General features: G+C 42.7%; 1 protein-coding gene across 1 annotated transcript in view; it reads right to left on the bottom strand.

Moving 5' to 3' along the window:
• Window positions 1-7,464: 7,464 nt before the first annotated feature.
• Window positions 7,465-11,972, bottom strand: part of AK9 (adenylate kinase 9) — a 135,250-nt gene continuing 130,742 nt past the window's right edge. The window contains exons 41-42 of the mRNA XM_060190863.1: window positions 8,682-8,796; window positions 7,465-8,112 (exon numbers count right to left, since the gene is read on the bottom strand). Coding sequence (XP_060046846.1) covers window positions 7,910-8,112; window positions 8,682-8,796 — 318 coding nt within the window. The 3' untranslated portion in view covers window positions 7,465-7,909. The remainder of the gene's footprint in view (window positions 8,113-8,681; window positions 8,797-11,972) is intronic.

Here is an 11,972-nt window from a genome sequence, read left to right as displayed (position 1 = left end):
CTCTCTCTCTGTTGGAATCTTTCCCTCTGTATTTACTCGTTCTCACTAAAATAAACTAAATAAAAATATTTTTAAAATTTTGAAAAAGAAATCATGGGATGGTGGTAGATAGCATAATGGTATGCAAAGAGACTCTCTTGCCTGAGGCTCCAAAGTCCCAGGTTCAATCCCCGACACAACCACCTTAAGCCAGAGCTAAGCAGTGCACTGGTTTAAAAAAAAAAAAACAACAAAAACATGCAAAACAAATGAGAAATACGTAGTGAATAAGAGGGCAAGGGACATGAAGAACTCATTCACAAAAGAGGAACCATAACTTGTGACCAGTGTATGTGAAAATGCTCAATATCATAGCAATTTGAATTAAAGTCACAAGCATCTATATTTTTTTGCCCAGATAGATAACCTTATGGGTCACAGTACAGCAAACTACCTTCCAAAACGTCTACGCTTGACCGGACCTGCCAATATACGCGGATATCTTCGCCCACCCTGTCCAACGCTTGACGTCTCGTCACCCAATCTGGTCCCCTACGCCTACACTGAACTTCTCTGTTCCAGTCTCTTGGAAACAGAGCTGGCAGTCAGCTGAGGTAAAGAACAAACACCTCATCACAGACCCCTGCAAGCGTCCACCCGGCTTTGACCTAGCACGTTATGATCGGGCCCTCCTCAATCGCTATCGAACAGGCCATGGCCGGTGCGCTGCTATGTTCCATCGCTGGGGAGCCAGAGACGACCCGAACTGCCCTTGCAGCTACAGACAGACTATGAGCCACATAGTCAACGATTGCCACCTCTCCAGATTCAAAGGAGGTCTCGAAACTTTACATCAGGCTCAACCTGACGCTGTTGACTGGCTACGGAAGAAGGGCAAACGCTAGAAGAAGAATCGTATCTCAAACCATGGGCAGGGGAGGTATAATGATTATGCAAAGAGAGTCTCATGCCTGAGGCTCTGAAGCCTGAGGGCCAAAGCCCTGTACCACCATAAACTAGAGCTGAGCAGTGCTTTGGTTAAAAATAATAATAATAATAATAGGGTGGGGGAGATAGCATAATGGCTATGCAAACAAACTCTTTCTCATGCCTGAGGCTCCAAAGTCCCAGGTTCAATCCCGGCACCACCATAAGCCAGAGCTGAGCAGTGCTCTGGTGTTTCTCCCTCACTCTCCCTCTGCATCTCTCTCAAAAATAAAATAAATAAAATATTTAAAATAATAATAATAATTCATACCTCTACTAAAGATGCCAGCTTCACCAGTTTTATTACTTGTTTACAACTACTTGGCATTATTTTGTTTCATTATTTTTTCCTACTGAGAGAATGTGGATTTTTAGGCTTGCTGTTGCCAAGAGGGTATATTTCCTCACTTCCCCAAGATGGGTGTCAGTACACTTCTTCCTCCACTGAACTATCATCCTATTCATGTCCTTCCCCTCAGCTTACTTCCCAGAATTCATGCCAGGATAATAATATTCCCAAACATGAGAATAAGGTTTATCCCTAGAGCTTTACTACTCTGGGTAGACTTTTTTTTTTCTTTGCCTTTAGGGTTATTTCTGGGGCTCAGTGCCTGCACTGCAAGTCCACTACTCCTGGAAGCCATTATCTTTTTGTTACCTTTGTTGTTTTATCATTTTTGTTGTTGTTGTTGTGATTGTTCTCATTGCTGTTGGATAGGACAGAGAGAAAGAGATGGGGAAGATAGGGGGAGAGAAAAATAGACACCAGCAGACCTGCTACACCACTTGTGAAGCAACCCCCCTGCAGGTGGGGAGCCGGCGGCTTGAAATGGGCTCCTTACTTCAGTCCTTGGGCTTCACACCATGTGTGCTCCCAGCTGTGCTACTTTCCAGCCCCTTCTGGGGAGACGTTTTCACATAGGTGGACAGAGAAACAGAAAGAAAAGGAGAGATACCGCAGCACCAAAACTTCCGAGACTGCCGAGAGTACTCCTATACGGTGCCGGGGCTTAAAGCTGAATCAGAAGCAGTTCATGGATGAACTCTCTTGCCACCTCCATACTCTTTTTTTTAAAAAAACATTTTATTGATTTATTAATAAGAAAGATAGGAGAAAGAGAAAGAACCAGTTGCCACTGTGGCACATGTGCTACCAAGGATTGAACTCAAGACCTCATGCTTGAGAATCCAATGCTTTATTCACTGTGCCACCTCCCGGACCACCACAGTACTTTTTAGTTATTATTATATCATCATAATTTTTCATTGCTCCTGGGATTATTGCCGGGGTCTGGTGCCTGCACAATAACCCATTGCTCTTAGTGAACATTTTTTTTTATAGAGAGAGAAAGAAGTCGAGAAGGAAGGCGAAGATGAGAGAGGAAAAGAGAAAAACTACTCCAGGACTCACGAAATTACAGCTGAGGGCTTGGAGGGTTCGACCTGCCACATGAACATGGTGACACGTGGACTTAGCGGCTTAAACCCTGAACATGCTGACATGTGTTCTCACCCCGGTGCAGCACTGCCTGGCCTCTCCAGAGCACATTTTTCTTTCTTCCTCTTCCTCTCCTTCTCCTTCTCCTTCTTCTTCTCCTTCTCCTTCTTTCTTCTTCTCCTTTCCTCTTCTTCTTCTTCTTCTTCTTCTTCTTCTTCTTCTTCTTCTTCTTCTTCTTCTTCTTCTTCTTCTTCTTCTTCTTCTTCTTCTTCTTCTTCTTCCTTCTTCTTCTCCTTCTTCTTCCTTCCTCTTCTTCTTCTTCCTTCTTCTTCTTCTTCTTCCTTCTTCTTCTTCTTCTTCTTCTTCTTCTTCTTCTTCTTCTTCTTCTTCTTCTTCTTCTTTTAATATTTACTTGATTAATTTATTAGATAGAGACAAAGAGAAATTGATAGGCTAGGGTGAGACAGAGAGGGAGCAGCTCGTGAAGCTTTCCCCCTGCAGTTGGGAGACCAGGGGCTTGAACCTGGGTCCTTACGCACTTTAACATGAGTGCTTAACAAGGTACATCACCTTCTGGCCCCTCAGGGTACACATGGTACACAACCCAGCAGTAGTAATAGTAAAGTATAGTGTATCTACTTGATGGGTCTGAGTGTGACCAAAAAAAAAAAAATCCAAACCAAAACACACACATTGAGATGGACAGATGGCTGGGAAGAGGCTCCCTGGGTAGAGCTCAAACCTATATTTGAAGTGTGTGAAGCTCCACATTTTCTCCCCAGACCACATACACCAGAGTCTCTCTTTCAATAAGGAAATCAAAAAGAAAAATGGAATGACGTGGTCCTGGAGGTGGCACAGTGGCTAAAGAATTGGATTCTCAAGCATGAAGTTCTGAGTTCTATCCTGGGAGCACATGTACCAGAGTGATGTCTGGTTCTTTCTCTCCTCCTGTCTTTCTCATAAATAAATAAATAAATAATTTTTTTTTTCCCCTCCAGGGTTATTGCTGGGCTCGGTGCCTGCACCATGAATCCACTGCTCCTGGAGGCCATTTCCCCCCCTTTTTGTTGCCCTAGTTGTTGCAGCCTCGTTGCGGTTATTGCCATTGTTGACGTTGCTTTGTTGTTGGATAGGACAGAGAGAAATGGAGAGAGGAGGGGAAGACAGAGAGGGAGAGAGAAAGATAGAGACACCTGCAGACCTGCTTCACCGCCCGTGAAGCGACTCCCCTGCAGGTGGGGAGCCGGGGGCTCGAACCGGGATCCTTAAGCCGGTCCCTGCGCTTTGTGCCACGTGCGCTTAACCCACTGCGCCACCGCCCGACCCCCATAACTTATTTTTTTAAAAAGAAAAATGGAATGCAATCAAGTACTCCAAATTCCATTCTCTATTTTTCACATTTATTGACTACATTTATTTACATTACTTTTTGTTTGGGGATCTGTCAAATGGGCACTTCCTCTCCTTCCTGTGGAACACAGTAAATATTCAGCTGAAGTGGTGAGAACAGCCCAGCTAGGGTGTGAAGAGTCTCCCTGACCCCAGGTTTTCCTTTTGCTGTGGAATTAGGGTCTTGTGCAGTGTGATTTCTTTGTGTTTGCTTGCCCACCAGGGCTCAGTACCTGCAACAGCTCCACTGTTCTAGTGGTTCTGTTTTGCTTTTCTTTCGTTCTTTTTTGCTTCCAGGGTTATTGCTGGGGCTCAGTGCCTGCACTATGAATCTGCTGCTCCTGGAGGCCATCTTCCCCCCCCCTTTTGTTGCCCTTGTTGTGGTAGCCTTGTTGTGGTTATTATTGTTGTTGTTGATGTTATTCCTTATTGGCTAGGACAGAGAGAAATGGAGAGAAGAGGGGAAGACAGAGAGGAGGAGAGAAAGACAGATACCTGCAGACCCGCTTCACCGCCTGTGAAGTGACTCCCCTGTAGGTGGGGAGCCGGGGGCTCCAAACAGAATCCTTAAGCCGGTCCTTGCGCTTTGAGCCACGTGAGCTTCACCACTAAGCTACCGACCCCTCTTTTCTTTCTTTTTGATAGAACATAAGAGAAAGAGTGATGGAGAGAGACATTGAAGGGCAGATACATGCAGCACTCCTCCACTGCTTGTGGGCTTCTCGCCCTGCAGGTGGGGGCCAGGGACTTAAACCCAGGTCCTTACACGTGATAATGTGTGTATTCTGCTAGGTGAGACACCACCCGGTCCCTTCATGTGCAATTTCACTTCTCCTAGGGCTGCTTTTTTTTATTCACAGAAACAGAAAGAGAGGGAGACGTAAAGGGAAGAGATACCACCAGCTTCTCTGGTCCCCTTGTGGTGTGGGGTTCAAATTTGGGCAGAGGAACAGCAAGGTACCTGCCTCTGCTTCAGCCTCCTGCTGAAATAGTCAGTCTTAGGCGCCTGCCTGGAGGATGGGGCTTGGGAGCTTTAATGAACACTGGGGACTGGCCACCCATGATCTTATTTTTCACACAGGGGTCCTGGGTACTCAGAATATTCTTTCCTTATAGTTGGGACGCAAGCTGATGCATTGTCTTGTTTTTAATTGGATTAATATTTTACACTTAACAGTAAATACAATAGTTTGTACATACATAATATTTCCCAGTTTTCCACATAACAATACAACCCCCACTAGGTCCTCCATCATGTTCCAGGACCTAAATCTTCACCCCCCCCCCACAACCCACCCCAGAGTCTTTGATTTTGGTGCAATACACCATCTCCAGCCCAAGTTCCGCTTAGTGTTTTCTCTTCTGATCTTGTTTTTCAGCTTCTGCCTGTGAGTGAGGTCATCCCATAGTCATCCTTCTGAGATTGTTTATACACCTTTTACAAACATAGTTTCTAGATAACAGGAGTATTTTGAACTGAAAATTTTAAGTTATATATTTTCTTCTTTCTTTTTCTCTTTCTCCTTTCTTTATTCCTTTCTTCTGCTCTTTACTTTTTTACTATTACCTTTATTTATTTATCAGATACAGACAGACAGATACTGAGAGGGTAGGGGGAGTCAGAGATGGAGAGAGACAGAGAGACACCTGCAGCACTGTTTCACCGCTTGTGAAGCTTTCCCCCTGCAGTTGGGGACTGGGGGCTCGAACCTGGGTCCTTGCACATAGTAACATGTTCACTTAACCAGGTGCGCTAGCACAGGCCCCTCTTTATTATTTTTTTTCCTTCTTAATTTCTTTCTTCCTTTCTTTCTTCTGGATTGTTCATTCATTAATAAGAGAGGAGGGAGACAGAAAGAGAACCGAGAATTACTCTGGCATATTTGATGCCAGGGACTGCACGCAGGATCTTGTGCTTGAAAGACCAGCAGCTTATCCACTGTGTTCCCTGCCAGGCTATTGTGCTACATGCTCTTTTTTCACTGTAGAAATGTTGTTCTCCTCTCTTAGGGACAAAGACTCCTGGCCCCAACTTGCTAAAGAAAATACAACTTGCAAACACTACAGGTAGGTTGTAAGTGTAGATGCAGGAGAGGCAGGGGACCCCAGGCTCCAAGGAAATTTTCCCAAGAGTCTTCTACAATATTTTGTACACTAAAGTACACACACACACACACTGAGGGGCTGGTGGTGTTGAGTATGGTAAATATTTCACAATGTATATCTTTTAATCACATTACCACATTGTACTGTATAAATAGATATGATTTCATTTGTCAATTATGTCTCACTAAAGTTGGAAGAAAGCTAATTGATTTATTTTAGAAGGTTTAGAGAAACTGAGATTCACCCAAGCTAATACAGTCAATGGTTGTATCTTTGACTTTTTAATGAGTCAATCTTAACTTTTGTGCTTGAGGCTCCAGTGTCCCAGGTTCAATCCCCAGCAGCACATAAACCAGAGCTGAACAGATGCAGAAGTCACACAGGCCCCTGCGCTAAATATGAATAGACACGGGCCCGAGGTCAGATGGATGAGGTTTACAGTTAATGGTATTTACATACTTTTCCCATATTTGGGAGCTTCTCTCTGCCCTGATCCAGCATTCTAGTCATAGTCCCAAATCTGACACCATCTTTCTGAACAACACTCTTAGCCCACCTGAATGGTAGCTGTCGGGCTCAGGCAGCCATTAAATTATTAAAGTCATGGCCCTCTTTGCATATACCTAAAATAGACTTCCTAGCCTCTTCCACATAATGGAGACCCCTAAATTCATCTGCTCTAGTCTTGCCTTTGGATTCCTGATTATAAACCAATTTGTTTTGCTTTATATCTTACCACTTTTCAGCCACCAAGTTGCAGATGCTACCATGACACCAACCTGACTTCCCTGGGTAGAGAACCTCACCAATGTGTCCTGGAACTCTGCCACTCCAAACCCCTAAGCCATTAAGGAAAGATAGAAACAGGCTGGTGATATGGATGGACCTGTCAGTGCCCATGTCCAGCAGAGAAGGAATTACAGAAGCCAGACCTTCCACCTTCTGCTCCCCATAAAGATCTTTGGTCCATACTCCCAGAAGGGTACAGAATAGGAAAGCTTCTAATGGAGGGGATGAGATGTGGAATTCTGGTGGTGGGAACTATATGGAATTATACCCTTGTTATCTTACAATCTTGTCAATCATCATTAAATCACTAATAAAAAATGAATGAATCTCTTTAGGCTGGGGAGAAGGCATACTGCTTATGCAAAAGAAGGCATATTGTTTCATGTCTGAGGCTCTGAGGTCCTAGGTTCAGTCCCCACTGCCATTATAAAACAGAGCTGAGAAGCATTCTAGTGTCTCTCTCTTCCCCTCCCCCCTTATATATATGTATATATGTATGTCATTAAAACATAATAAAGATCTTAAACAAGTCACTCTTGGCCTTTCATATATAGGGTTTTATATTGCTGCTGAAAAATCTCAAATTCATTTTAGTAGGTTTTATTCTAGCATGTGCTTTTTTGATAAATGTCCTGTGAAACTCTAGATTTCATCCACAAAATTCCAGGTGATTTTTTATAGATTTCTGTATGCAGAAATCTATAAAAAATCTATATCTGTATGAAGCTGGCTTCACCGAATACTTAAAGAAAAAGAAAAGAGGCAGCCATTCATTGATAGTTATCTCAAAATCCATTTATTTGTTGGGAAAATGAGAAAGCATTCATAAAATTTTTCAAACACCAACACCATATTTGGAAAGCATAATCAGTATTTCTGTTTTTACTAATGAGTAACTGTCCTTAGCAGAGACTGCCTTTCTATTGAAAGTATTGAAAAGGAAAACGAACAAGAGACCTAGTACACTCAATGGAAAAAGCTGTTGTGCTGAAGCACCAACCAAAGTTCATCAGGCTGAGAGCAATAATTTCAAAATTAGGTTAAAACTCACGCTTACACGATAGCACCCCTTCCTGCTTGCTAGATCTCTTGAGTCTGTTTGAAGCCTGGCATCAATGGCACATTAGACATGGAAAATACATCAGAGGGTCAGACTTTCAGTCTACTCCCTTCTGTCCCTTTCACACAACTCTTGACATACCGGGTACAGTTTGTGGGCTATCCATTCACTGGGTCTGCATTTCTGAGGGAGAGGAAGGTCTGTAACTTATGATCAAAGTCAATTGGTCTAAACTGAGGCTCCTTGTACTTTTTACTCATCTTGGCACCCAGGTACGAAATGAGTTCACACCTTTCCACAAACAACTCCATCTTCTTCTTGTACCTTTTCCTTGAATATTCTGAACCTTTGGGATTAAAGGCTATAAAAAATAATGCACAGAACTGTGAGTGTTTTCTGTTAGGTTGGTGAGTTAAAAGAAGTTAAAAGAGAAAGAATATGCATGCCACGTGAGCTACACAGCTCTGACAGGAAAGATTCAATCCCTCAACTAAGATTTGAGTATCTCAGTCTTGCTTTAAAAGCTAGATAGTGGGACCGGGTGGGGGTATACCTGGTTGAGGGCACATGTTACAATATGAAAGGACCTGGGTTTGAGCCCCCAGTCCCCACCTGCAGGGGGAAAGCTTTGCAAGTGATAAAGCAGGGCTGCAGGTGTCTGTCTCTCTCCCTCTCTATCACCCCCTTCCCTCTCGATTTCTGGCTGTCTCTATCAAATAAATAAAGATAATAAAAATTTTAAAAAGCCCTAGATATTGTTTTAATATCTTTGGTAAGATATCTGCTACCAACACATGCATACGCACGCACACACGCACGCACATGCACACACGCTAACCAAAAGACAGCCTAGTTGGTCACATATATTTAAATTAATGAAAAATTGGTTTGGAGTATCGTATCATTCAGAAAAGAAAAAAAAAAACATACCTTTTAGATGAAATGCTATATATAGTAGTGCAGATCTTTTTATACTTAAGAATGGGAATTTGGGCTTTAAGCATCCTGCTGCATTCATTGCTTTAATCAGAGAAGTTGCGATACCCTGCAGGTAGGAAACAATTTAAATCATCTGTAGTTTCTTTTCTTGGTGACAACCAGGAAAAGAGGCTATTCTTGGGTTAAATGACCAAATGACCACTTAGCCTATAGAGAGTTAACATAAATTGAGCCTTGAATTATATGGGGATTGAAGTATGAACCCCCATGCCCTTTCCCTAGTTATAAATCTGAGTATATTTGACTTCATGCAAAACTAACTACTAGGAAAAAAAAAAAAAACTTAACTCCTAATAGTCTGCTTTTGACTGGAAGCCTTATTTATAAACAGACTTTATTTTAATGAGAAAGAGACACACACACACAGAGAGACCAGAGCACTGTTCGGCTCTGGCTTATGGTGGTGCTGGGGACTGAACCTGGGACCTCAGAGTCTCAGGCATACATGTCTTTTGCATAACCATTATGCTGTCTCTCCAGTCCTATATATTATGTTCTTACAACAAAATAGCCAGCGAAAAGAAAACATGGGTTGGCAAGATAGCTCACTTGAATAGTGTGATTGATTTGTCTCATGCACTAAAGTTGACCTGGACCAGTGAAAGTCCAGTGATTTATTTTTTATTTTTATTTTTTAAATTTATTTCTTTATTGGGGAATTAATGTTTTACATTCAACAGTAAATACAATAGTTTGTACATGCAAAACATTCCCCAGTTTCCCATTTAACAATACAACCTCCACTATGTCATTTATCATCCTTCATAGACCTGTATTCTCCCCACCCACCCACCCCAGAGTCTTTTACTTGGGTGCGATATGCCAATTCCAGTTCAGGTTCTACTTGTCTTTTCTTTTCTGATCTTGTTTTTCAACTTCGGACTGAGAGTGAGATCATCCCATATTCATCCTTCTGTTTCTGACTTATTTCACTCAACATGATTTTTTCTTTTTCTTTTTTCTTTTTTTTAATTTTATTTAAGAAAGGATTAATTAACAAAACCATAGGGTAGGAGGGGTACAACTCCACACAATTCCCACCGCCCAATCTCCATATCCCACCCCCTCCCCCGATAGCTTTCCCATTCTCTATCCCTCTGGGAGCATGGACCCAGGGTCATTGAGGGTTGCAGAAGGTAGAAGGTCTGGCTTCTGTAATTGCTTCCTCGCTGAACATGGGCGTTGACTGGTCGGTCCATACTCCCAGTCTGCCTCTCTCTTTCCCTAGTAGGGTGGGTCTCTGGGGAAGCTGAGCTCCAGGACACATTGGTGGTGTCTTCAATCCAGGGAAGTCTGGCCGGCATCCTGATGACACCTGGAACCTGGTGACTGAAAAGAGAGTTAACATACAAAGCCAAACAAATTGTTGAGCAATCATGGACCCAAAGCTTGGAAAAGTGGAGAGGAAGTATTAGGGAGGTATTCACTGCAAACTCTAGTGTACTTCTGCTTTCTTACTTTGGTGCCATACTCCAAACTCAATCAATTTCTGCTTTGCGTTTCTACTTCTTTTTTTTTTTTTTTTTTTACATGCATAACGTTCCCCAGATTCCCATTTAGCAATACAACCCCCACTATTTCATTCATCATTTTTCATGGACCTGTATTCTCCCCACCCACCCACCCACCCCAGAGTCTTTTACTTTGGTGTAATACTCCAATTCCATTTCAGGTTCGACTTGTGTTTTCTTTTCTAATCTTGTTTTTCAACTTCGGCCTGAGAGTGAGATCATCCCATATTCATCCTTCTGTTTCTGACTTATTTCACTCAACATGATTTTTTCAAGGTCCATCCAAGATCGGCTGAAAACGGTGAAGTCACCATTTTTTACAGCTGAGTAGTATTCCATTGTGTATATATACCACAACTTGCTCAGCCACTCATCTGTTGTTGGACACCTGGGTTGCTTCCAGGTTTTGGCTATTACAAATTGTGCTGCCAAGAACATATGTGTACACAGATCTTTTTGGATGGATGTGTTGAGTTCCTTAGGATATATCCCCAGGTGGGTGGGGAGAATACAGGTCTATGAAAAATGATGAATGAAATAGTGGGGGTTGTATTGTTAAATGGGAATCTGGGGAATGTTATGCATGTAAAAAAAAAAAAAAAGAAGTAGAAACGCAAAGCAGAAATTGATTGAGTTTGGAGTATGGCACCAAAGTAAGAAAGCAGAAGTACACTAGAGTTTGCAGTGAATACCTCCCTAATACTTCCTCTCCACTTTTCCAAGCTTTGGGTCCATGATTGCTCAACAATTTGTTTGGCTTTGTATGTTAACTCTCTTTTCAGTCACCAGGTTCCAGGTGTCATCAGGATGCCGGCCAGACTTCCCTGGATTGAAGACCCCACCAATATGTCCTGGAGCTCAGCTTCCCCAGAGACCCACCCTACTAGGGAAAGAGAGAGGCAGACTGGGAGTATGGACCGACCAGTCAACGCCCATGTTCCGCGGGGAAGCAATTACAGAAGCCAGACCTTCTACCTTCTGCAACCCACAATGACCCTGGGTCCATGCTCCCAGAGGGATAGAGAATGGGAAAGCTATCGGGGGAGGGGGTGGGATATGGAGATTGGGCGGTGGGAATTGTGTGGAGTTGTACCCCTCCTACCCTATGGTTTTGTTAATTAATCCTTTCTTAAATAAAAAAAGAAAAAGAAAAAAAAAGGATATATCCCCAGGAGAGGAATTGCAGGATCATAGGGTAGGTCCATTTCTAGCCTTCTGAGAGTTCTCCAGACTGTTCTCCACAGAGGTTGGACCAATTGACATTCCCACCAGCAGTGCAGGAGGGTTCCTTTGACCCCACACCCTCTCCAGCATTTGCTGCTGTTACCTTTTCTGATGTATGACATTCTCACAGGAGTGAAGTGATATTTCATTGTTGTCTTGATTTGCATTTCTCTGACAATCAGAGACTTGGAGCATTTTTTCATGTGTTTCTCGGCCTTTTGGATCTCTTCTGTGGTGAATATTCTGTCCAAGCCCTCCCCCCATTTTTGGATGGGGTTATTTGTTGTCTTGTTGTTGAGTCTGCCAAGCTCTTTATATATGTTGGTTATTAAACTCTTATCTGATGTATGGCATGTAAAGATCTTCTCCCATTCTGTGAGGGGTCTCTTGGTTTGGGTAGTGGTTTCTTTTGCTGTGAAGAAGCTTTTTAATTTGATGTAGTCCCATAGGTTTATACTTGCCTTAGTCTTCTTTGTAATTGGATTCG

Source organism: Erinaceus europaeus, chromosome 4, assembly GCF_950295315.1.
Source record: "Erinaceus europaeus chromosome 4, mEriEur2.1, whole genome shotgun sequence".
Classification (NCBI taxonomy): Eukaryota; Metazoa; Chordata; class Mammalia; order Eulipotyphla; family Erinaceidae; genus Erinaceus; species Erinaceus europaeus.
The sequence above is the reverse complement of the archived record's forward strand: the minus strand, read 5'-3'. Positions and strand labels throughout refer to the sequence as shown.